The sequence below is a fragment of the Narcine bancroftii genome, chromosome 7 (genome assembly GCF_036971445.1).
Source record: "Narcine bancroftii isolate sNarBan1 chromosome 7, sNarBan1.hap1, whole genome shotgun sequence".
NCBI classification, from domain to species: Eukaryota; Metazoa; Chordata; class Chondrichthyes; order Torpediniformes; family Narcinidae; genus Narcine; species Narcine bancroftii.
This window is the reverse complement of record NC_091475.1, coordinates 75680097-75706719: the sequence shown is the minus strand read 5'-3', so window position 1 is coordinate 75706719 and position 26623 is coordinate 75680097. Positions and strand designations below refer to the sequence as shown.

General features: G+C 41.5%; 1 protein-coding gene across 7 annotated transcripts in view; it reads left to right on the top strand.

The window, feature by feature from the left end:
- abcc4 (ATP binding cassette subfamily C member 4 (PEL blood group)) overlaps nucleotides 1-26623 on the top strand; it is a 394241-nt gene that overhangs the window by 266971 nt on the left and 100647 nt on the right. Inside the window, exon 21 of one of the 7 annotated variants that reach the window (XM_069890352.1) lies at nucleotides 22524-22586. The exons of the other annotated variants lie outside the window; for them this stretch is intronic. Coding sequence (XP_069746453.1) covers nucleotides 22524-22538 — 15 coding nt within the window. The 3' untranslated portion in view covers nucleotides 22539-22586. Of the gene's footprint in view, nucleotides 1-22523; nucleotides 22587-26623 lie in introns of those variants that run through there. 7 annotated transcript variants of the gene reach the window in all.

Here is a 26623-nt window from a genome sequence, read left to right as displayed (position 1 = left end):
AAATAACTGACTTTTCATATCTTTTCATCCAGCACAAAGGGCCAATCCTTGCAACTACTTGAACCACCAATGTAGGTAGAATCTGAGACCACCACTGATCTGTCATTCCCTGCCAACCACACACAAAACTCATTGACTGCTGCTTTATGAAGTGAAAATGCTGAATGAGGGGTAATAGTGATGGAAGCATCCATTGTGAGTTGTCTGAATAACTAACAGCTGCATCTGGATGTGACAGTCAAAAAGTTCTAAGGCTGGGAATTGGTATGGGTCAGTCATTTTCATTAGTGCAAAGAAGTGGAACTGTCTCCTTGTTTCAGTAGCACTGACCCTTACTGTTTTATTTTGTTTGGTGGTGTGAAGGAAGGTGTGTGGAAGGAATTCTAGAGGATATATTGTAAGTTGTTAAAGACTGGGTCATAGAAATGTGAAGTTAGAAACAATTTCTAATCACAATTAAAATTTGGAGCAAGAATCAAAACAAAATGTTTTGTTTGTGCCCTTTTATCCCTAGTTGTTCAAAAGGCAGTTCATTGTGGTTTTACTGTTTATATAGTTAATTGTTGGAATGTTTATATTGAGTTTAAAAGTGACTTTTCCTATCCACATAACAAAAACATTGTAATTTACCCTAATTTTTAGACATCAAGGAAAAGATAATATCATTAAAAATTATGGCTGAAAGATTTAAATCTTGACAGAAAACAAACAGGAATGCCCCTATTAGTTTGCTTGTTCACACAATTGCAAATTCGTAGTTTCATCACAGTAAATCTTGAAAATAATTAAGAATAATGTTTTATTTAGAATGTTTGTACATGAAAGCTTTATTTTCACTTTCAAGTGCAGTAGACATTAAGTTACTTTTTGTTTGTTTACTGCATTGTCTGTTATAAGCTATGGGAGGAATCAGACATTCTGTGATCTTGACATGATAACTTCTACAGCAGGCAAATCAATCGCATCAAGCAGCATGTAGTGACCTCACATTACTGATTGACTGGATACTTACACTGTGTTCTCTCTGACCAGTAAAATAGTTTGTCACAAATTCAGGCTTCAAACTGACCTGAGCGTATTTTGAACAGACAAATGTTCTTTGATATGAACCTGAATAAGTTGTGGTTGGTAAGATTTAAATTAAATTAATGAGTTGAATGTGTAATATTTGTCTGCATTGAGAATATGGAAAAACTGCATTAATTCAATTTTTAAAATTGGACAGACAAGGATGGATGGAATAGATTCATGTGGAGCACAAACGTTAATTGGGCTGAGTAGCCCTTACTGCAAATTCAATGACATTAAGTGTTATTATTGATCACAATGAGATGCATCTTAAAAATTATATTGTTGTAAATAAATAATAACGACGAAAACAACCAGAAAATCCAGTAGCTGCTGGCAAAGAAGTGAGCTGCCCACCAGGCTCACCTTGCAAAGCCGTCCAGGCCAGAGAAGAAACGAGCCTTCCGTCGCGCATTCAGCCGTCTTTAGTGCAAACTCCGGGAGATCCAAAATGAGTGGTGGACTAGCCTCGCAAAACGAACCCAGCTCAGCACGGCACGGACATTGGCGACTTCAGGGGTTTTTACGAGGCTCTAACCAATTTTCCCCTGCAACCGCTGCAACCGTGTCTGCCTGTCCCGCATCGGACTGGTCAGCCACAAACGAGCCTGCAGCTGACGTGGACATTTACCTCCTCCATAAATCTTTGTCCGCGAAGCCAAGCCAAAGAAGAAAGGCTGTGTACAGCCCCTCACCCCAAGTCCAAAGCCCGCTGCGCAGCTCAGACGGCAAAGTCCTCCTCAGCGACAAGATCTCCATCCTCAACCGATGGTCAGAACACTTCCAATCTCTTTTCAATGCCAACCGCTCAGTCCAAGAATCTGCCCTGCTCCAGCTCCCTCAACAGCCCTTAAGGCTAGAGCTGGATGAGGTCCTCACCCGGGAAGAGACATATAAGACAATTGAACAACTGAAAAGTGGCAAAGCAGCAGGTATGGATGGAATCCCCCCAGATGTCTGGAAGGCTGGCGGCAAAACTCTGCATGCCAAACTGCATGAGTTTTTCAAGCTCTGTTGGGACCAAGGAAAGCTGCCTCAGAACCTTCGTGATGCCATCATCATCAACCTGTACAAAAACAAAGGCGAGAAATCAAACTGCTCAAACTACAGGGAAATCACGCTGCTCTCCATTGCAGGCAAAATCTTTGCTAGGATTCTCATAAATAGAATAATACCTAGTGTCGCCGAAAATGTTCTCCCAGAATCACAGTGCGGCTTTCGCGCAAACAGAGGAACTACTGACATGGTCTTTGTCCTCAGACAGCTCCAAGAAAAGTGCAGAGAACAAAACAAAGGACTCTACATGACCTTTGTTGACCTTACCAAAGCCTTTGACACCGTGAGCAGGAAAGGGCTTTGGCAAATACTAGAGCTCCTCGGATGCCCCCCAAAGTTCCTCAACATGGTTATCCAACTGCACGAAAACCAACAAGGTCGGGTCAGATACAGCAATGAGCTCTCTGAACCCTTCTCCATTTACAATGGCGTGAAGCAAGGCTGTGTTCTCGCACCAACCCTCCTTTCAATCTTCTTCAGCATGATGCTGAAACAAGTCATGAAAGACCTCAACAATGAAGACGCTGTTTACATCCAGTACCGCACGGATGGCAGTCTCTTCAATCTGAGGCACCTGCAAGCTCATACCAAGACACAAGAGCAACTTGTCCGTGAACTACTCTTTCCAGACGATGCCGCTTTAGTTGCCCATTCAGAGCCAGCTCTTCAGCGCTTGACGTCCTGTTTTGCGGAAACTGCCAAAATGTTTGGCCTGGAAGTCAGCCTGAAGAAAACGGAGGTGCTCCATTAGCCAGCTCCCCACCATGACTACCAGCCCCCCCCACATCTCCATCGGGCACACAAAACTCAAAATGGTCAACCAGTTTACTTATCTCGGCTGCACCATTTCATCGGATGCAAGGATCGACAACGAGATAGACAACAGACTCGCCAAGGCAAATAGCGCCTTTGGAAGACTACACAAAAGAGTTTGGAAAAACAACCAACTGAAAAACCTGACAAAGATTAGTGGAAACAGAGCCGTTGTCATACTCACACTCCTGTTCGGCTCCGAATCATGGGTCCTTTACCGGCATCGCCTACGGCTCCTAGAACGCTTCCACCAGCGTTGTCTCCGCTCCATCCTCAACATTCATTGGAGCGACTTCACCTCCAACATCAAAGTACTCGAGATGGCAGAGGCTGACAGCATCGAATCCACGCTACTGAAGATCCAACTGCGCTGGGTAGGTCACGTCTCCAGAATGGAGGACCATCGCCTTCCCAAGATCGTGTTATATGGCAAGCTCTCCACTGGCCACCGTGACAGAGGTGCACCAAAGAAGAGGTACAAGGACTGCCTAAATAAATCTCTTGGTGCCTGCCACATTGACTACTGCCAGTGGGCTGATATCGCCTCAAACCGTGCATCTTGGCGCCTCACAGTTCGGCGGGCAGCAACCTCCTTTGAAGAAGACCGCAGAGCCCATCTCACTGACAAAAGACAAAGGAGGAAAAACCCAACACCCAACCCCAACCAACCAATTTTCCCTTGCAACCGCTGCAACCGTGTCTGCCTGTCCCGCATCGGACTTGTCAGCCACAAACGAGCCTGCAGCTGACGTGGACATTTACCCCTCCATAAATCTTCGTCCGTGAAGCCAAACCAAAGAAAGAGAAGAAAGTAGAAACATTATTAGATGATTATCCACAACTGAAGAAATATTTTATTATAATATTGCTTTTTCAAGTTCTTAAAATATTTAAACAGCTTTGAAATAGTTCACATTTTTGGACTATTATGTATTGTAATTTCTCATGAAAACAATGACAAAATAAATGTATTTATTATGGAAGGAATTTTGGAAAGTGGGAGGAATGTTAGAAATTGGGATAAATCTGTCATTCTTTGATCTATCTTGTCTGATGCCTAATAATGATGTTCTGTATACAATGTTGGTGATACAGATGAGATAAGCAGTGAAATTGTGCCTGATCTTTATAAGGTTCAAGGTTCCTTTTCTTGTCCTGTATTCATAGTTAAAAATATAATATACATGGATATACTTCAACTTCTTTCTGCCGTAAGGCAAACAGAGTATGCCATGAGCATTGCTTGGCGTCCCAAACAATAACAGGAAAACAAAGTCCCTTCAGAGGCACCAAGTGTCTGTGGATTCGCCTCCCATAGCCTCTGTAGCCACACACACTCCTGTTCAATCCATTGTCAGCCTGAGCTCCAGGTCTAAACCTCTGATACCATCAGGTAGAGACACTTCAGGAGCCTTTTGTTACCCATCGAACCATCTAGAATACCTTTTCAAAGATTTGGTACCCATGAGCCAGTCTCTAGCAGCCTGTGAGGGTCCTTCAATCCCTGGTCCACTGCAGTGGTCATCTTCCTGTAGGGTTATAGGTCATCTCCTATTCTTCTTCTCAATGGGGTGGGGGTGTTCTTCCCATTTCTGGTGCCCTGTGCCGGTCCACTGCTCCCCCGGAGTATGAAATCCCCGTAGTATGCTGCTCAGCACAGGCACCATCATCTAGGGTACAGACCTCCATGGTTGCAGGAGATTCCCTCAGAGGGGAGGGTTGCTGTTGCCAATCAGGCATCCCAGATTAGGTCCCTGGTTGCAATTTTTTCAAAGCTGTAGGCAAATGTGTAGGAAGTAACCACAAGTTGGCAAGCAAAAGTATAATTTCCTATCCTCTTGTGGTCTATTGAATTTTGCTGAAAATAAAATGGAACTGAGGTAACCCATGTCTCGACCTTATACTGCTAAATTTCAATTTTGTGTTCTAGAAATGCTTTGTAATCCTAATTAGCAAATTCTCTATTTGCTCATTGCACAATGAAGTACAGAAATTCAAGATAATAAAGGAGTGAAAGATGTCATTTTCAACTTTTGCTGCTTCAAAATTAAATAACAAAATAAAATATACAATCCCTGTCGTTTTCATATTGGTTAAATTGATCCTCTCATAGAATTAGTACTGGCCGGTTGCCTCAATTACAATAATGGAGGATGACCACTAGTGAATATTGTCCGGTATCAGACAAATCTTCAGTTGTATTCCCTGGTATCAATGGGTGTTTCGGCCTTTTAAATTTTGTAAATTCCATCTTCATCCAAATGATGGCTTGTGCATTGAGTTGTAATTCAAAAACATCTCAGGGTAATAAAGTATTGTTTTCTACATTTTCTTGTATTTCATAAAACCATAAAGGTAGAAATAAACTGTTCAGCCCATCGAGTCTGCCCTGCCATTTAATTATGAGCTTATCCATTTTTCCACTTGCCCCAGTGTCCAGCCTTCTCCCCATACCCTTTGATGCCCTGGTTAATGAATGGGCCTCCAAAATGGCCTGTGGCAACAAATTCTATAGATTGACCACCCTCTGGCTAAAGAAATTCCTGCGCATGTATCTTTGTTTAAAAACGGATGTCCTTCAATCCTGAAGAGGTGTTCTCTTGTCCTAGAGTCCCCCAACATGGGAAACAACCTTTCTACATCTACTCTGTCACTCCTTTCAATTTTTTCAATGAGATCGGCCCCCCCCCCCCTCATTCTCATAAATTACAATGAGTACAGGCCAAGAGCTGTCAAAAGCTTCTCATATTGATAACATGTTTATTCCTGGAATCATCCTTGCGAACCTCCTCTGAATGTATTCCAATGCCAACGCTTCCTTCTTCAATGAGGAGCCCAAAATTGCTCACAATTCTCCAATCGAGGTCTCACCAGTGCCTTATGAAGCCTCAATATCACAACCCTGCTCTTATATTCTATTCCTCCTGAAATGAATGCCAGAATTGCATTTGTCTTATTCACCATCGACTCAACATGCAAGTTTACCTTCAGGCTATCCTGCAGGAGGACTCACAGGTCCCTTTGCATCTGGGAATTTTCAGTTTTCTCCCCATTTAAAAAAATGTCTCCCCTTTTATATTTTTTCTACCAAAGTGCATGACTGCACTTTCCATCATTGTATTTCATTTGCCACTTCTCTGTCCATTCTCCAAATCTGTCCAAGTCCTTCTGCAGCCACCCAGTTTCCTCACTACCAGCTGCTCCACCTACCCTTGTATAATCTGCAAACTTGGCTGCAAAGACATTCATTCCACAATCTAAATCATCGATATACAAAGTAAAAAGAAGCAGCCCCAACAGCAACCCCTATGGAACATCACCAGCAACTGGCAGCCAAGCAGAATCTCATCCCTGTATTCTGACTCTCTGCTTTCTACCAATCAGCCAATGCTCTATCCACATTATTTTGTTTCCTGTTATACCATGGGGTCCTATCTTGTTTTGGAGCTTCATGTGCAGCACCTTGTCAAAGGCTTTCTGAAAATCCAAATACATGACTTTCTTTGCATCTCTCCTATCTAGCCTGTTTGTCAAGCATATCTAGCCTGTTTGTCAAGCATGATTTTCCCTTGAGGAAACCACGCTGGCTTTGACCTATCTTGTCATGTGCCTCCAAGTACTCCGTAACCTTATCCTTGACAATCGACTCCAACATCTCAAAAATTGATGTCAGGCTAACCAGTCTGTAATTTCCTTTCTACTGTCTCCCTCCCTTCTTGAATAGTGGGGTGACATTTATGATTGTTTACATCTTCCGGGACCATGCCAGAAACTATTGATTTCAGAAAGATTATTTCCAATGCCTCCACAATCTCTAGATTCAGATTTATTGACAGAGTACGTTCATGACATCACATACATTTCTGAGATTCTTTTTTCCTATGGGTAAGCCTGAATTTCCACTTATTGGCAATGCAAGAAAAAAACTGACTTAATGTACACATGTAAACAAATAAAGAAATGTAAACAAACTGAGCAATATAGAGATAAAAATCAATGAAGTTCAAAAGTAAGAGTTCTTAGATAAGTCCCCGATTAAGTTTGTTGTTGAGGAGTCTGATGGTGGAGGAATAGCATCTACCGTAAATATTAGTTTATAATGTGAAAATTTTTACCTCCTTTTTCCCCTCAGAAAAAGGGGGGGGGTCGCATTATACACGAGAGTAAAAAAAATTTTTTAAATTCTGCAACTCGCATGGTGGCTGGGCGGGCGAGCGGTAGTCGGCAGCACGACACGTGCGGCAGGGCAGGTGAGCGGTAGTCGGCAGCGCGATTCGTGCAGCAGGGTGGGCGGGTGAGGGGAGGAGGATTGTGAGATACGACATCACGAATCGGGCGGGCTGGTGGGCAGAGAATGGCAGCGCGACTCAGGCGGGTGAGGGAAGGGGGGTTCGAGAGAGATGACATCACAAATCGGTTGGACTGGTGGGTATGTTTATTATGATAATTTTGTAATTTCATTCAGCACAACACCACTTTTCTTCCACAATCTGTCAAAATGGCACTTCCATGATGGTTTTGGGCCAATAAAAAGGGGGTGGGGGGGTCGCATTATACACAAGGTAAAATTTTTCCCCTCAAAAATGTGGGGGGGGGGGTTGCATTATACACGGGTCACATTATACACGAATATTTATGGTATTCCTGAACCTGGCGGTGCAAGTTTTGTGGCATTTATACCTCTTTCCTGATGGTAACAGGGAGAACAGAGGGTGCGCTGGGTGGTGTGGATCCTTGATGATTGCTGCTGCTCTCCGACAGCTGCAATCCTTATACACCTTATTGATGGTGGGAAGGGATTTACCCATGATGTCCTGCGCTGCGTCCACTACCTTTTGTAGGGCTTTCCGCTCAGGGATATTGATTTCCCCCCCCTCCTCCCATACCAGAGTGATGCAGCCGGTCAGCACACATCTGTAGAAATTTGCCACTGTTTCTGATGTCATGACAAAATTCCGCAAACTCCTGAGCAAGTAGAGCCACTGATGTGCTTTCTTCACGATGCCCTCTGAGTTAGTGACTCCCAAGAACTTAAATTTGCTCACACTCTCCACCTCTAACTCCCCCAGTGATCACTGCATCGTACACCTCTGGTTTTCCCTTCCTCAAGTCAACAATCAGCTTCTTGGTTTTGATGACATTGAGTACAAGCTTGTTGTTGGTGCACCATTAGGCCAAGTTTTCAATCTCCCTCCTGTATGCCAACTCATTGCCCCTTTTTATATAGCTAACTACCATGGTATCGTCAGCAAACTTGTAAATGGTGTTGCTGTTGTAGGTGTAAAGTGAGTAGAGCAGGGGGCTAAGAACACAACCCTATTGTGCTCTTGTATTGATGGAGATTGAGGAGAAGTTCTTACCAGTCCTCACTGATTGTGGTCTAGAGGTGAGGAAATCCAGGATCCAATTACACAGTGGGCTGTTGAGTCTCAGGTCTTGGAGTTTGCTGATCAATTTTGAGTGGTCATTGGTGTTAAATGCTGAACTGTAGTTGATAAAGACCATCCTGATGTATGCATCTTTGCTGTCCAGGTGTTTCAGGGCTTTGTGCAGAGCCCGTGAGATTGCTACGATAGGCAAATTGGAACAGATCCATGTTGCTGCTCATTCAGGAGCTGATATGCTTCATCCTTTCAAAGCACTTCATCACAGTTGATATGAGGGCCACTAGTCAATAGTCTACCACTACTTTTTTTTAGAACCTTAAGGTGCTATCCATCTGGTCCAAGACTCTTATCTACCTTTAGATCATTCAGCTTTCTGAGGATCTTCTCCCTTGAAGTAGTAATTGCACTCACTTCCCTTTCTTGATACGCTTGGTCATCCAGCACAATGCCGATGTCTTCCACAATGAAGACATGCGAAATGCTCATTTAGTTCCTCTGCAGTCTCCTTGTCTCCTATTAATATTTTTTTCCATTTTGTAATGGTCCACTATCTATTATTACCTCTCTTTTACTCTTTATATACTTGAAGAAGCTTTTTGTATCATTTTTGTTATTATTTGCTAGCCAACTTTCATACTTCATCTTTTCTGATGTATTTTTTGTTATCTTCTGCAAATTTTTTATTAAAAATTCCCAATCTGGGAGGAGCATCACGTGATGCCATGAGGGACGACACACAACCTCATGACTCCCGTGGGATTGGTAAAAAAAGTATCTCTTTAGAAAAATTTTTTAAAGAAAAATATTTTAAAGTTAGTATAAAGCATCTATCTAAACTTTTAAGATGCCACCTAAGAAGGACAAAAAATCTCCTAAACTAACTCCTACTAAGAAGTCAGAAGAGAAGAAGAAAAAAGAAACTGTGCCTACGTTAGTGTTGAAGCAGGCCGCTGAGATACTTTCTGGATCTGCTGGCGAAGATCCAGGAGAAAGACCTTCCTCTGGAACCTTCTTCTCGTCGTCATAAAGATGGCATCAGAGGAAAACTTAAAACAACTTCATGCATGCGCAAGAAGTCGGACATGCACAGTGCAATAGAAAAGAAGGCTGAGAAAGAAATTCAAAGGGTCTTAAAGGGGCAGTCTGGCATGTCAACATCAGGGGATGAAGGAGACACAAGCCCAGAGGAAGAAGTTTCAGAAGAGGATGAAAATGAAGAAGATACTTCAATTTCAGAAGAGGAACAGGCCAGAGGGGGAAAAATACGTTTAAGAAAGAAATAAATAAGATTGAATCTAAAATTGATAAACTTCAACTTGAAATGAATTTGACTTTGTAAAATAATTTTATATTGCTGTCAGAAGAATTGAAGCAAGTTAAAACCGATTTGACATTAAAGTGGATAATGCATTGAAGGTGATGAATAATGTTACACAAAGGATCAATAAGTTGGAAAATAAGGTTCAAGATACTCGATAGGGCATGCAGCATATTGAAGATAGATCTAATGTATCTGAAGATTCAATGATGAGCTTAATCTCGATGAATGAAAAATTGTTGCAGAAAGTCGATATTTTAAAAAATTATAGCAGAAGAAATAACGTTAAAATCGTGGGATTATGCGGTAAAGAAGGAGAAGATGTGATTCGCTTCTTTCAAGAATTGATACCAAAGATATTTGGAGAGGAACATTTTGAAGACAAGATTTTAATTGAAAGAGCCCATAGAGCTTTAAGACCAAAGCCATGTCCAAACAGAGACCCTCATCTATTCTGGTTAGATTTCTGAATTACCAGGATAAAGAGAGGCTTCTAGGTTTGGCGATGAAAAAGGCTAAGGAATGTGAATCTTTGAACTATGAAGGGGATCAAATTTTCTTTTATCCAGATGTAAGTCAAACTTTGTTAAAGAGAAGGAAAATTTTAATCCAGTTAAGGAAGTTAATCCAGCTACTCAAATAAAGACACACACGTAGTGTAGTCAGGTTAAGGTCTGAGTTTTATTAGGGCTCAGGCCTGACTTTTATACTTGCACTGTTCCCGCTGTTGCCCCCCTTGGCTGATGTCACAACATGCATAACAAAAGCGGGTTTCCCTGAGCAGGTACTTTCCTGCATAACAATGCCCTTCTTCCTCGCACGCTGTCCCCGTCTGTTGGCTGCGCTGCAAGGCCAGTGCCATTTCTGGGTCACTGGCCTTTAAGCTGCCCCTACTGTTCACCCACTGTTCACTTGTTGGGGCCAGTGCCACTGCGTGGGCTGCTGGCCTTAAGTTGTGCTCGCCGCCCAGAGCACTGGCTCATTCGCCACTGCAGCAGGCCACCATGTGACACCACCCTCCCCCCAGAAGCAGCAGTATTGTCCTTGGTGCCCAGTGGCAAAATCTCTGCAGCTTTTGGTGGCCTACCTCTTCAGCATGATGCTAGTGTCTCGACCGGGCATACCAGATCCAGGTGTGTCAGCTTCAGACTCTCTGTGGTGAAGACCTCTGTCTTTCTTCCAACCTCCAACTCAAACGTGGCCTTATTGTTGAGGATGACCTCTGTCCGCAGAACACTTCATGAAAATAAATTAATGCAGAGGCTACATAAACATAAACTGAAATGGATGGTCAGATTACAGATTGCCAAGAAGTATTTAAAAGAGTCTGCAGAATTCTGGAAAAGGGTCTTGTGGACAGATTAACTTGTTTCAGAGTGATGGCAAGAGCAAAATGCAAAGGTGTAAAGGAAGAACTGCCAAAGATCCAAAACATAATGCCTCATCAATGAACCATTGTGATGGGGGTGCTATGGACTGGCCATGTATGATGTATCTGCTGATGGCTATAGCAAAATTAATTCTTAGGTATATGGAAACATTTGCTCAAATTTGAGCAAATGCCTCTAAACTCATTGGACGGCACTTCATCCTACAGCAAGACAATGAACCCAAACAAACTGTTATGAAATAAGTTAATAAGATTATGATAAAATATATCTTAAAAAGGTATAGATTGTGAGTGTTAGTTGAGGTCGCACTTCACAAACAGGCATTTCAGTTACAATTCATAAACAAACATCTAATTAGGACTGCAAAAACCTGTGCAGCTGCAGCCTTCAAGTCTACAGTGTTTAACAGAGACATTGGAACTGTTTTAGGGAATGGTTTTCACCAGTACATGTTAATTGGACAGCATGTTTGAACCTGTGCAGCTGCAGCCTTCAAGTCTACAGAGTTTAACAGAGACATTGGAACTGCTTTAGGGAAGGGTTTTCACTAGTACATGTTAATTGGACAGCATGTTTGCACACTGTCCAGGCTCAAGAACTGAGAGGTCTTTTTTATTTTTTTGCAAACAGAGAAATTCATCCATGTTTTTTTTTTCTTGAGAGAGAGAGAGAGTCCGTTTATTACAGTAGTTGGTGTTGAAGACGGCAAGTTTACAGACCTGCTGCAAGACCCCATGTCAAGATGGGTTTTGAGTTCTGAGTTCAGGCTATTATAAATCTCTGTAGTCAATTACAGAGACTTTGGCTGCTTTTTATGTTTCTCCTGAAATAGGGGAATTTGTGGTCACCTGGAAGAAGAGGTTATCTTTTGGAAAACCCACGAAGGGGCAAGTTTCTTCGGCAAGGCAATGAAGTGGCTGATTTGAAGATCAGTTTGTGTGTGTGTCCAACAAACAACGAATATCTCTCTGAAACCAACAAAGACCTTCCTTTGTGGTAACAATTTAAGTTAAAGCACTAGAGCCTGGTGAAGATCATAAATGTTAAATTCTGTGCACAGGATGGAAAAATGCTTTATACCAGTGAATTGGAGAAGTGAAAAGTGAATGATTAGACAGTGAAACAAAGAACTTTCCTGAACACATACACATTACATACATGTGAGCTTAGATTTAGAAGGGGGTTAAGTTAATAGTAATAAGTTAAATCATGTTCCTCAACATGATTATCCAACTGCACAAAAACCAACAAGGTCAGGTCAGATACAGCAATGAGCTCTCTGAACCCTTCTCCATTAACAATGGCGTGAAGCAAGGCTGTGTCCTCACACCAACCCTCTTTTCAATCTTCTTCAGCATGATGCTGAACCAAGCCATGAAAGACCTCAACAATGAAGACGCTGTTTACATCCGGTACCGCATGGATGGCAGTCTCTTCAATCTGCGGCGCCTGCAAGCTCACACCAAGACACAAGAGCAACTTGTCCGTGAACTACTCTTTGCAGACGATGCCGCTTTAGTTGCCCATTCAGAGCCAGCTCTTCAGCGCTTGACGTCCTGTTTTGCAGAAACTGCCAAAATGTTTGGCCTGGAAGTCAGCCTGAAGAAAACTGAGGTCCTCCATCAGCTAGCTCCCCACCATGACTACCAGCCCACACACATCTCCATCGGGCACACAAAACTCAAAACGGTCAACCAGTTTACCTATCTCGGCTGCACCATTTCATCAGATGCAAAGATCGACAACAAGATAGACAACAGACTCGCCAAGGCAAATAGCGCCTTTGGAAGACTACACAAAAGAGTCTGGAAAAACAACCAACTGAAAAACCTGACAAAGATAAGCATATACAGAGCCGTTGTCATACCCACACTCCTGTTCGGCTCCGAATCATGGGTCCTCTACCGGCATCACCTACGGCTTCTAGAACGCTTCCACCAGCGTTGTCTCCGCTCCATCCTCAACATTAATTGGAGCACTTTCATCCCTAACATCAAAGTACTCGAGATGGCAGAGGTCGACAGCATCGAGTCCACGCTGCTGAAGATCCAGCTGCGCTGGGTGGGTCACGTCTCCAGAATGGAGGACCATCGCCTTCCCAAGATCGTGTTATATGGCGAGCTCTCCACTGGCCACCGTGACAGAGGTGCACCAAAGAAGAGGTACAAGGACTGCCTAAAGAAATCTCTTGGTGCTTGCCACATTGACCACCGCCAGTGGGCTGATATTGCCGTGCATCTTGGCGCCTCACAGTTTGGTGGGCAGCAAAAGAAGACCACAGAGCCCACCTCACTGACAAAAGGCAAAGGAGGAAAAACCCAACACCCAACCCCAACCAACCAATTTTCCCCTGCAACCGCTGCAACCGTGTCTGCCTGTCCCGCATCGGACTTGTCAGCCACAAACGAGCCTGCAGCTGACGTGGACATTTACCCCCTCCATAAATCTTCATCCGCAAAGCCAAGCCAAAGAATAAGTTAAATATTGATCTTATTATTATGTATGAAGAAAATTAAAAACATTTTTTAAGTAACCATTGTCTTGGTGAATTTCTGTTACTGCTGATTTTTGGAGTCCTCTTGGCTCCTAACAATACTGCGAAATCAACAAAGGAGTTTTCAAAGCAAAAAAAATGGAAAATTCTTGAATTTTCAAGAAAGTCACCTGATCTAAATCCAATTGAGCTTGCCTTTCATATGATGAAGATAAATCTTAAGGGGACAAGGTCCCCAAATCAAGCTGTGAAATACAACATAGACTATGTACATTTTATATTTTTACATTTTTTTTTTTAATTTGGTCGTATGTGCGGATGGTCATAAGTCATATAGGTTGTAAGTTGGGGACTACCTGAATACCATTGTGATGTCCCAACTATTATGGTGCCCTGAAATGAGGGGACTATGAGTGTTGTAATTTCTACATGATCAAATAACCTGAAATAAAATCTAGAATGAGCACTTTAATCACATGTGAATTGTTTGATTACAAATTTAAAACTGGAGCACAGAGAAAAGAAAAGGGGTAAAAAAGTGTCTGTCCTAAACATGGAGGGCACTGTAGATAATCCTTGTGCAAAAAAGTTTCTAGCGTAGTCACTTTTTTTGTGCTGTCAGAGCAGTCTATGATTAATGTATCAAAGCGAGGTTCAAGTGTCGAATTGCTTCAGAAAGAAGTTGTTCTTGAATTGGAGGTGCTGGTTTTTTGCCCGAAAGTTGTTTCTGCAGGCTGCAGTGGTCCTGGGCACTTGAATTGCCAAACTAGGATGTGATTCAACCAGCCAGTATACTTTCCACAATGAACCTGTTGAAGTTTGATAGAGTATCTGATGACATGTCAGATCTCCTGTGACTCCTTACAAAGTAGAAGTGTTGCTGAGGCTTCTTTATGATTGCCTCAATGTGCTAGCTCCAAGAAAGGTCTACTGAAATATGGACTCCCAGGAACTTGAAAGTTCTGACTCTCCCCACCTCCTTCCCATCAATGTCTTCTTAAAATCAGCAATGAGCTCCTTGATCTTGGTGACATTGAGAGCAAGATTGTTGTTCTGGAACCAGATTCTCGACCTTCATATGTAGTCTGACTTATCATTATCATTTATTCAACCAATAATGGTGGTAGTGTCAGCAAATTTGTAGATAAAGTTGGAACTGAAATTGGCTGTTCAGTCATGGGTTACAAGGAATAGAGTAGGGGATTAAGCCTGCAGCCTTGGAGTGCCTTTGTATTTGATGGTCAGAGGGGAACTAATGATGTTGCTGATTCACGCTGATTGTGGTCTGCCAATGTGGAAGATGAAGATCCAGTTGCAGAGGGATGGACATCCCAGATCCTTTAGCTTCGTCATGAGTTTTGTTGGTATGATGGTGTTGCATGCCAAGCTGTAGTCAGTGAACAACAGCCTGACATAGGTATTCCTGTGGTCTAGGTCACCTGTTCTCAAAGGGTTAGCCATTCAGCTCACCTGGGGACCAGAGCACATTTTAGGAGGGCCACGGACTGAAATCATAAAAGTTTTTTAATGTTTTCTTCTGTCATCTGCTGGAGGAACTCAGCAGATCATGCTGTGGAAATAGTCAATCAATGTTTCACGTCGGGACTGGATAATGGGGTCCAACCTGAAACGTTGACTGACCATTTCTACCCATAGATGTTGCATGACCTGCTGAGTTTTTCCAGTACCTCAGCCACATTCTCCAGGGCCCTGCCTTTCACTATGTTTGTTGTCTTTTAATTTTTCTGAATTCCGTTGATTCTGGCAAGTTTGTTTTCAATACATTAAAAGCAAATATAATTCCTTTATTCAAAAAGAGAGGAAGACAGAAACTGGGAAATTATTGGTTAATCAATTTAAAGTCATAATTATGCAGCAGGAAAAGAGGTAAACAAGGAGTTTTCCTGAGCAAATTCCATTAGGCTCCTCTCCCTCGAAATATCTTCTATCTGTTACAAGCCCAAAGGACCCCAAAACCCAGCAGCAATAGATATTCACCACGACAAATGGTTACTTAAACAAAATTTGTTTTTAATTATCTTTAAACATGAAAACAGAATCAACCTTTAACATCTCTATTAACTTAACTAACCCAAATTAACCCCCTTTTAATTCTAAGCACATGTGTATGATATGTGTGTAAATTTTAAAAAAGTTATTTGGTTCACAGTTCAATCCTACGTCTCATTCTTCCAACTTCACTGGTTGCAGGCAATTCTTATACTGTGCACATAATTTAACATGTATAAAGTTCACCAGGCTTTAGTGCTCAAAAGGTAAATGTTCACTGCTGAGGAAGGTTCTTTGGAGGTTTGCAGAGAGAGATTTGTTGTTTCAGGATTTCCACAACTGAGGTTCCACAATGTCGTGCTGATGAAACTTGCCCCATCAGAGTTCTCCAGATGATAACCTCTTTCTTTCAGGCTATCACAGAGTTCCTTTCTGTTCCACTTATTCCAAGAGAAAGATCAGACAGATAGCACTTCCAGCCATCTGCCGCTCTGGAGCATTCTGTTTCAATTCCGACAAGCTTCCTGCTTGCTTCAGCTGTGACTGTTCAGTCTCTCTCTCTCTCTTCATCTTCCAACCGCTAGAAACCCCATGTGACTCTCTCACTTGCCACAAAACCCCCACCTTCTCCAACAAACAATAGGAGTTAGCCTACTGCTCCCATCTGTTGTTTTAGGTAAACAAAACTTCTCATTGACCTCTGAGTGAGCACTTTGCAGGAAGGTCAGAAGCCTTGTAAAAATGTTCAGCACAGACAACCTGTCTCCAGTCGATTCATTTGATGACATAATTTCATTTAGCATCTACTTGTGGAATGTGCATAGCATTCTCCATAGTTTCTGTAAAATTCACTGAATATGAATTCTTCAGTATTTCAAATATGATCTGTTTTAAAATGTGTGTGTGTATGTAACCTACTCTATTTTTACCAATTATCTCCCAAATATATATTCCATTGCATATCGAAGTGCCCATTCAAAAATCTCACTTGAGACAATATTGCTCCTATCAAGGAGATTAACAGGTAGATCTAATCACTGTATTTCCTAACTTCCTTTCTGAGATTTCCATACATGCTCTAACCAGCAAGAACCCAGTTTTACTAACCCTATGCTAATCCCAATTTATTCCCTGGACATTTCTATCAGCTCCTGTAACACAATAGAAAAATGTATTTGAATGTGAAGCACCATTCATGCTGATAAATCTTCTCTGCTCCCTCTCAAGCTCAATAACATCCTGCTGCATTTTGGTCCTGAACTGCATTCAATACTTGAGGTGCAGTCTCCGTAAGATCATGTATATTAATAACATTATGTCCCAGCTCTTTTCCTCAATGACAATACAGGTCAATGTGGCTTTGTAAAAGGGAAGTCAAGTTAGATCCTTTTTTTCTGAGATTTTTGAAAAAGTGTCGATAAAGGGTATCTTTCAGAAGAAATGTATGTTAACACATCATAGTAAAAGCACTCATCATGTAGGAAGTAATATTTAGCATGGATAGAAGATTGTATGGCTATCAGGAAACAGAATAGGCATATATGGGTCTTTATCTGATTGCCCAGATATAATGAACAGTTTGATCTGGGGTCTCATCTTTTTTCAATTTATGTAAACCACATTGATGAAGACTGCAAAAATATGGTTACTGTATTTCCAAAGAAACTGCAGAGATATTGTGAAATGAAGTGAATGTATAATTTTCTGGCAATTGTGTAAAATGTGGAGGAAATTAAAAATTGTCCGTTTTGGCATGAATGGTGCAAGATACCTATTATTAAAATGGCAAAGAATTCCACTGATTTCTGACGGGATCTCGATATCCTTCTGCCTAGATAGCAAAAGCCTAATATTCGGGTACTGCAATTAATAGGAATGTTTACAGAATATTATTGTTTATTGCTCGGTGCAATGAGTACAAAAGTAAGGATGTTATGCTTCGGCTATGCTGGGCATTTGTGAAGTTGCATCCAAAATTCTGGTCTCCTTATTTAAAAAAGAGTTTTAATGTATTAGAAACAGAAATGTAACTAATTATTAATATCTTGTGTGATTTGCTGCCTTAAAGTGTAATTTTTGTCTGCTGGAATTTAGAAAACTTGGAGGAGAGGGAATTGGTTGAAGGAAAAAATTCTGACAAGATGAATGAAGAGAGGATGTTCCTATTCTGGGAGAATGTAGAATTAGGGATCACTTAAATGTTCACGTTTGAGACAGATGAGACAAAAATATTCTCTTTGGGATATGAATTTATACTGTTCTTTTGCTAAGAATAGAGGAAGTCTAAGTGTTTTAAATGAAGAGGTAGGTGGGTACTTTATATATAAAAAAAGAGTTGAAAGATTACAGCAGATAGACAGGAATGCTATGTTGAGATTGTAAAAGGGCCAGCTATGATATCAAGTTCAAGTTTCAATTTATTATCATCTTACTGTTCATATACAGCTAGATAAAACGGTGTTTCTCTGAACCATGGTGCGCATAATCACATATACACATAAAGGAATGTCATATAAATACTGACACAATCACTCCACAGTTGATGCAATCTCTCTGACTCTCCACTCGGCTCTGGAACACCTAGACAGCAGCCACATGTATATCAGACTACTTTTCATCAGCTATATGTTCAGCAAGCGTCAAAATCTGGGCCTCTGAACCTCTCTCTGCAACTGGATCCTCGACTTCCTCATCTGAAGACCACAGTTAGTACAAGTTGAAAGTAACGTCTCTTCCTCACTGACAATCAACACAAGTGCACCTCATGGATGCATGCTCACCCCACTGCTCTACTGTGTGGTTAGGGCCAATTCAAATGTTGTCCACAAATTTGTCCACGACACCACAATTGTCAGCAGAATCATAGATGGCAATAAGGAAACATACAGGAGGGAGATAGATCAGCTGGTTGAGTGGTGTCACAACACCAACTTTGAAAACAATGTTAGCAAAACTAAGGAACTGATTGTGGACTTCAGGAGGGAGAAATCAGAACAGCAACCAGTCCTCATCAAGGGGTCAGCAGTGGAAATTATTGTGTGTCAACATTTCTGAAGATCTATCCTGAGGCCTCCATGTTAATGCAATCATGAAGAAGGCACACCAGCAGTACTAAGTGAGGTGTTTAAGGAGATTTAGTATGAAACCAAAGACTCTTGCAAATTTCTACTGGTCTACCATGGAGAGCATTCTGACTGGAGGTATCGCTGGCCTGGTATGGAGGTGCTAATGCACAGAACAGGAAAATTCTGCAGAGACTAATGAACTCTGCCAGCGCCATCATGGGCATCAGTCTTCATGAAAGGCATCTACAAGAGACAGTGTCTCAAGAAAGCAGTCTTATCCTCAAGGACCATCACCACCCAGCCAATCCCTCTTCTCACTGCTACCATCAGGAATGAGGTACAGAAGCCTGAAGATGGTCACCCAGTGGTACAAAAATATCTTCTCCTCTGCCATCAGATTTCTGAATGGATAATGAGCAACCCTGAATCTGATATTTTTGGATGATCAGTTATAGGATACTGCTCATCAATCTCACAGCCTGCAGAAAGAAGCTATTTTCCCAGCCTAGCAGTCCTGATTTTTTTTGCTCCCATACCTCCTTCTTGATGGTAGTGGGTCAAAGGTACTGTATGCAAGATGCTCTCCATGGTACACCTGTAGACATTTGTAAGAATATTAGTTTCATACCAAATCTCCTCGAACATCTCACTAAGTACAGCTGCTGACGATTGCATGATTGCATCAGTATGGAGGCCCCAGGGATGTTGATCTCCATTAATTTGAAGTTCTTAACCCTTTCTACTGTTGACCTCCTCGATGAGCCCTATTTAAGCAATGGTCCCAGTAAATGTCATCAATAGAGGAAAGGGAGATATTAGTGATCTTCTTGACCATTTTAAAGATCTTCTGTAATGACTTCCAGTCTAGTGCTTTGCAGGTACCATACCACATAATGGTACAGCAAGACAGGGTGCACTCAATTGTGCTACTGTAAAATGTTGTCAAGGTGGGCCCAGCAGCCTTGACCTTCTCAACCTCCTGAGGCAGTGTAGGTGCTCCTGTGCCTTCCTCACCAATGAGGAGGTGTTGTAGGCCCAGGATAGGTCATCCCTTATATGAACACCAAAGAATTTTGTGTGCTCCACAACAGAACCATTCATGTGTAATGGGGAGTGGTGGACCTTCATCCTCCTGAAGTCCACAATCGTCTCCTTTGTCTTGTCCACGTTGAGATTCAGGTTGTTGTTTTTGGACTATTTGTCGAGCCTCTCAACCTCCTCTCTGAGCTGATTCATCATTGTTGGAAATGACTGTTGATTATTCTGTTTGATCTCCCAGTGAGGACAGTTTATCCAGCAGCCACTGAAGTACGATTGTGTTGAATGCTGAGTTGAATTCAATGAACACCCTGACATGCAAGGTGTAGTTTTCCAGGTGGGTCAGACCAGAATGGAGGGTCAATGGTAGAGCTGGCTTGAGCAAGAAAGTGGCCTATGCAGATGCCACATAATCATGCATCAGGATGTTTATGAATAGCAGACATATGCTTCCACTACATGAAATGTGGCACCTGCATGAAATTGTCACCATTTCAGTTAGTTTTGATTAGTTGCTGAAATCATTATGAAGATTAAGTGATGATATATACCGAATATTTGCTTTTTGGAAACTGTGGATTTTCCTGCCTTTACACTGGAACTTGTTTAGTTTTGAATTCAACTCTAGCCTTTAAATTTTAAATTTACGCATAGAGCACAGCATGGTAACAGGCCTTCTGGCCCACAAGCCCATGCCCCACCCAAATAAAATACACCAATTAACCTACAATCCCCATATGTTTTTGAAGCACCAGGAAGAAGCCCACGTAGACACATGAGAGCGTACAAACTCCTTACAGACAGCACTGAAAACCCAGTCAATTGTGCAATTTTTCGACATATACAAAGATCCAGCCAATAGAATGGACAGTGTAAACAGAATATAATTCCCCAAAAATCACATCCAAATAAGTGAACATATAAACGTAATTTAAAGTACTTAGTGTCAAAATGGATTTTCCAGAGTCCATCACTGTCGTTTGAGTAGTTTTATACTTGCATCATTTTATTTATTTCCTGGAATGTCCGAGAATGTTGGCCGATACGTTGTTGTAACTACTGTTGATAACATCAATGATCCTCATGGTTTAGGATAAATCTTGAGTAAAATATTCCAATGTTACATAAATCTATTAATTGGAAACTATTGATGCAGAAAGTTATGAGGAAAAATATCTGAAATTTTAATTAACGTTGAAATTCATTGAGTTGTAATTCACTGCGTTTTTTTTGTTCACTTTATTTAAGTGTCAGGTCATCTGTTTGGGGAAAGTGAGAAGAGGTAATGCTGCTTAATTACCTTAATCAGCTGGCAGATTTCTAAAGCACTAGAAAATATTGGAAAATTTGTAAAATTAGCAGCAATAAAAAAGATATATATGAAATTGGAATATTGAAACTTGGTGAATGAAAATGAATGACAAACCTATCATTAATTCACTTTTTCTCATCCTTGACATATGACATCAAGTTTCAAGATTGCACCATTCGATGTTAATCATTTATGACTTGTTTTCTCAAGATCTTAATTGTAGTTTGCTGCAGAAATTTTAACTGGTTAGTTGAGAAGCTCCGAATTCATTAGCTTTGTTACAGGGATGTAAAACATTGTTACGTGATACTTCCTCATCAGCTTAGGATGAGAGTCAATTTTTCTTCCTAATCAGAAAAGAGCCCAAGCAGATGGCTGATGAGAGTTTGCAGTGTTTCAGTGCCAATATTGGCTTTCACTGAGAACTAGGCTTTCGAGGAGCAAGGGAGCATTCAGTTTTTCAGATCAAGGTAACAATGAAGGAGCAAGATCATGGACACAATCTTTCACCAGCCCTCTGTAGGCTCCAGTTGCCTTCCTGTACCACTTAAGGGCCTCTTACAGGTGGGAGACTGTCTGTAGAATTGTACCAGAGGTGTTTTTCTATTCAAAAGAGTCAGATCACAAATCACCAAATTCAAGGACTGTTTCTATCCCATTGTTATCAGACTCCTGAATGAACCCCTAAATAGTAAAATTATGTTGGCTCAGTTCATTACAAACTGATCTCTCTCTGTAACTGCACTGTTACACTGAGCCATGTGAACTTTTGTATGAGACGTCTACTGGTCTGTTCACAAGACACCCTCTGTCATTTATGGTAGATGTGACAATAAACTTGAACTCTACAGATGCTACTTGATCCAGATTCTCTCCAGCAGTTTTCTTTTTGCTTTGGATTCCATCATCTATGGCAGGGGTAGCCAAACTGCGGCTCACAACCCACATGTGGCTCTTTGACATATAATGTGTGGCTCACAGAAATATGTTAGCTGAGACAGGAATTAAATGAGCCAGTGCTCACAATGGTGGTTTTAGTGAGGGTGGCTAGCAAACGGGGTATTGTGGCATGTGTGGCTACGTTGCTGGCAGTGAAATTAGCGGAGTGTTAATGTGATCCAGGCCGCCTGTCCTCCGGAGCTCTTAACACCCCAACTGCAGACTCTTGCCTTGGCCACGGCCGCAGCCCCACCTAACTACCGATGCCCAAACATGGACTCTCACTTGTGCCCCGGCAGCCCGCCCAACAGAGTTCCTGACACCCTGCCCACCATCCCATCCGAGCTCCTGATGACCCAAATTCAGACTTGCCACCCAACACCAGCAGCCCACCTATCAGAGCTGCCAAAACCTCTGCCTCCCTTGCATCAAGGCTCCCAGTGCCCCGAACTCTGACTTGCCATTCAGCCCCACCCATCCTTCAGTGCTCTCACTGCCCCAGCTGCCCTCTCATCCAAACATTTGACATTCCAAACTCGGACATACTTCCCAGCCCTGCGTGGCCACCTGCCCAACTGAGCAACTGACGCTCTGGGTATAAAGATGTATGTAATATTTTTCACATCTTGCAGCTCTCAAACATCTGATCATATGTGGCAATTACGTTCAGCAAGTTTGGCCACCACTGATCTACAAAGACTGTTAACCAAGCATGGCCTTTCACAATGACTGGATCTGATGCACAGCAGCTCTTTGCCCCAGTATTATACCAAGCCTGATCTCTGCTGATCAGAGGTGTGTCAAGTTATATTGTGCACATTGTTCACAGTTGTTTGTTCAATGTTCTGTAACCAGCAGCATGATATTTTGGTGGGAGGAGTCCTCAGCGCTCTAGCATTCCACTGCAAAATTAATCAGACAGTTCTGTGTCTCCCAACAGTGTGGCTCAATGTTAAAATGTGATTATTTTGTGCCCACCAGTAAGGTCCCAGAGTGTTGCACAGTATCATAAGAACATCAACATGTGAATGTAAGATATAGGAGCAGGAGTCAGCAAAATGGCACATTGATCCTGCTCCACCATTCAATAAGATCATGGCTGATCTAGCCATGGACTCAATTGAATTTATTGGCCTGTTCACCACATCCCTTAATTCCCTTTTACTTCAAAATTTGGTCTAGCTGCGTCTTAAATAGAGCTAGTGAGATTGCTGCTCCTGCTTCTTTGGATTCTTTATTTTTATAGATAAATATTTAGAACCTTAGAACATTACACCACAGCAACAGGCCCCTTTGGCCCTTCTAGTCAGAGCCGAACCATTTTTTTTGCCTAGCCCCACTGACTTGCACCCAGTCCATAGCCCTCCATACCTCTCCCATCTTCTTAAATGTTAAAATTGAGCCTGCATTCACCACTTCAGCTGGCAACTCATTCCACACTCCCACCACTCTCTGTGTGAAGTTTCCTCTCATGTTCCCTGTAAACTTTTCCCTTTCAATCTTAACCCATGTCCTCAATGGAAAAAAACCTATATATGTTTAGTCTGTTTATCCCCCTCATAATTTTATATACTTTCCCCTCATTCTTCTCTGGTCCAGGGAATAAAGTCCTAACTGTTTAACCTCTCCCTGTAACTCAGTTCCTGAAGTCCAGGAAACATACCGGTAAATCTTCTCTGCACTCTTTCTATCTTATTGATATCTTTTCTATACTTAGGTGACCAAAACGGACACAATACTCCAAATTTGGCTTCACCAATATCTTGTACAACTTTACCAAAACATCCCAACTCCTATACTCAGTATTTTGATTTATGATGGCCAATATGCCAAAAGCCATCCTTACAACCCTATCAACCTCTGACACCATTTTCAGAGAATTATGTATCTGAATTCCCAGATTCCTCTGTTCTACTGCACTCCTCAGTGTCTTACCATTCACCATTTATGTCCTTTCTTGGTGTGTCCTTCCACCATGCAACTCCTCACACTTGTCTGCATTAAATTCCATCTGCTATTTTTCAGCCCATTTTTCCAGCTGGTCCTGATCCCTCTGCAAGCTTTGAAAACCTTCTTCGCTCTGAACAATGACTCCAATCTTAGTGGCATCTGCAAACTTGCTGATCCAATTTACCACATTATCAACCAGATCATTTATACAGATGACAAACATCAATGGTCCCCACATAGATCCCTGAGGCAAACCACTAGTCAAAGACCTCCAGTCTGAGAAGGAATCATCCACCACTACTCTCTGGCTTCTACCGTCCAGCCATTGTCGAATCCAATTCATTACTCCACCATGAGTACCTAGCATCTGAACCATACTGACTAATCTCCCATGTGGGTCCTGTCAAAAGCCTTACTAAAGTCTATGTGGACAACATCCACAGCCTTTCCTTCATCAACTTTCCTGGTAACCTCCTCGAAAACCTAAAGGTTTGTTGAACGTGATCAACCACATGCTGACTATCCCTAATCAGTTTCTGGCTATCTAAATATTTGTATAACTGATCTCTTAGAACACCTTCCAATAATTTACCTACTACTGACATCAGGTTCACTGGCCTATAATTTTAGGGTTAATTTTGGAACCTTTTTAAACAATGGAACAATGTGAGCTACCCTCTAATCCACCAGCACCACACCTGGGGCTAAATATTTTAAATATTTCTGCCTGAACCCCTGCAATTTCTACTCTAGCCTCCCTCAAGGTCTAAGGGAATATCATGTCAGACCCTGTGGATTTATCCACCCTTATTTGCTTTAAGACAGCAAGCACTTCCTCCTCTTTAATCTCTATAGGTTCCATGACCTTACTGATTGTTTTCCCAACTTCCTTCGACTCTATATCCGTTTCCTGACTGAATTCTAATTTTTTTTTTAATTAAGATTTCCCCATCTCTTTTGGCTCCATACACTGTGGACCAATTTTGTCCCTTACTATCCTTTTGCTCTTAATATACCAGTAGAAACACTTATGATTTTCCTTCTCATTGTCTGCCAAACCAAACTCGTGTCTTCTTTTAGTCTTCCTGATTTCTTTCTTGAGGTTTTCTTGCATTTTTATACTCCTCAAGTACCTCACTTGTTCCATGTTGCATGTTGCCTATACCTGTTATGCTGACCCAAATCCCCCAAGGTTCCCTATGCCTGCTAACATTGCCTTTAATCCTGATAGGAACATAGATACTCTGTACTCTCAAAATTTCACCTTTGAAGGTCTTCCACTTACTTCCCATATCCTTGCCCAAAAATAACTTATCCCAATCCACACACTCTAGAACCTTTCTAATTTCCTCAAAATTAGCCTTTCTCCAATTTAGAATCTCATCCCTATCCTTCTCCATAATTAGTTTGAAACTAATGGCATTATGATTACTGCATCCAAAATATTCCCTAACACTTGTACTGTGTACAGTATATATTACTTGTATGTGTGTTATGTCTGGTTGTGTGTCTGCGTGTATTGCTCCAAGAACTGGAGAACGCTTTTGTTGGGTTGTACTTGTACAATCAGATGACAATAAACTTGACGACTTAAGAATTCCATACATTCACCACTCTCTGGGAGAAGCAGACCAGTGTCTTTACCAGACTCGAGGCTCAGGCTGGACAAAATGTAGGACCATGTCTGACTTCACTTTGGCCTTGAGTCCATCAGATTGGGCCCAGATGTCCCATCAATAGAGTTTGGTGAGGTTGGCAGACAGCAGTAGGATTTGAGGGCACGGCAAGTTCTGTTTTCATTTCTGCAGCCACAACATTTGTATCATTCCTTCGGTAGCGTGTTTCTGCCTGAAGATGTTGTAAGTTTCTCCTTTCAACAAGTTAAAATGGTAACCTATGGCTGGGGTAACTCATGTGGTGATCAACTACATGGAATTTGCTTCAGAACTGCATGTTGTCAATCCCAGCCTCAATCTCCTTTCTTCCCTTTATGCTATTTGCACCTTCTTTCAAATTCTTGAGGTACTCAAGAAATGATAATGAATTTATTGTCATATACTATGTACATATGCACCAAAATTCTTATTTGTAACAGATGAAAAGGTACTTCACAAAAAAAACGACACTAGTATATATTATTGAATTTAAAAGAACAATAAATATAAAAGAATAGTTGATATTAACTATTCACAGTAATCTGTTGTGAATCCCTACCAATCAAATTTTAACTTTATTTCTACTGATAATTGCAATACTGTTGTTGAAAAAATATCAGATTCAGTGGGTTCACAGAGATACGAGTTTCGACACGAGAGTTTGCAATCACACGTAGCTTTTATTAATGTACAACAATTTATAGAAGAGCATGTGAAAATGTTTATGGGAATAAACACAGTTTATAAACCAGCATAGGAAAGTGTTATGGGAATAAAAAAATACACACACAATTTATAAAGTAGCGTGGGAAAATGTTATGGAAATAACACACGTACACAATTTATAAGAGCATTGGAAAGCCTAACTGTACAATTTAAAATTCACACAGGTGGTGCTGACATTCGCACACTATAGCAAAGGTAATACCCACCCTTCCCAGAACTCTGATTATCAGGAGGTGGCCATGGTACAAACGGTACTCACAGGAGTATGCACACACTTTCAGACCCCTGATCATCAGGAGGTCTGGTTCTACTGTGAGTATTGATCTATAGAAATTTAAATTATAGTGATACTACAGCTCAGCTTCACTCCTGGGCACACCTTACCTGCGACCCTTCCAAGC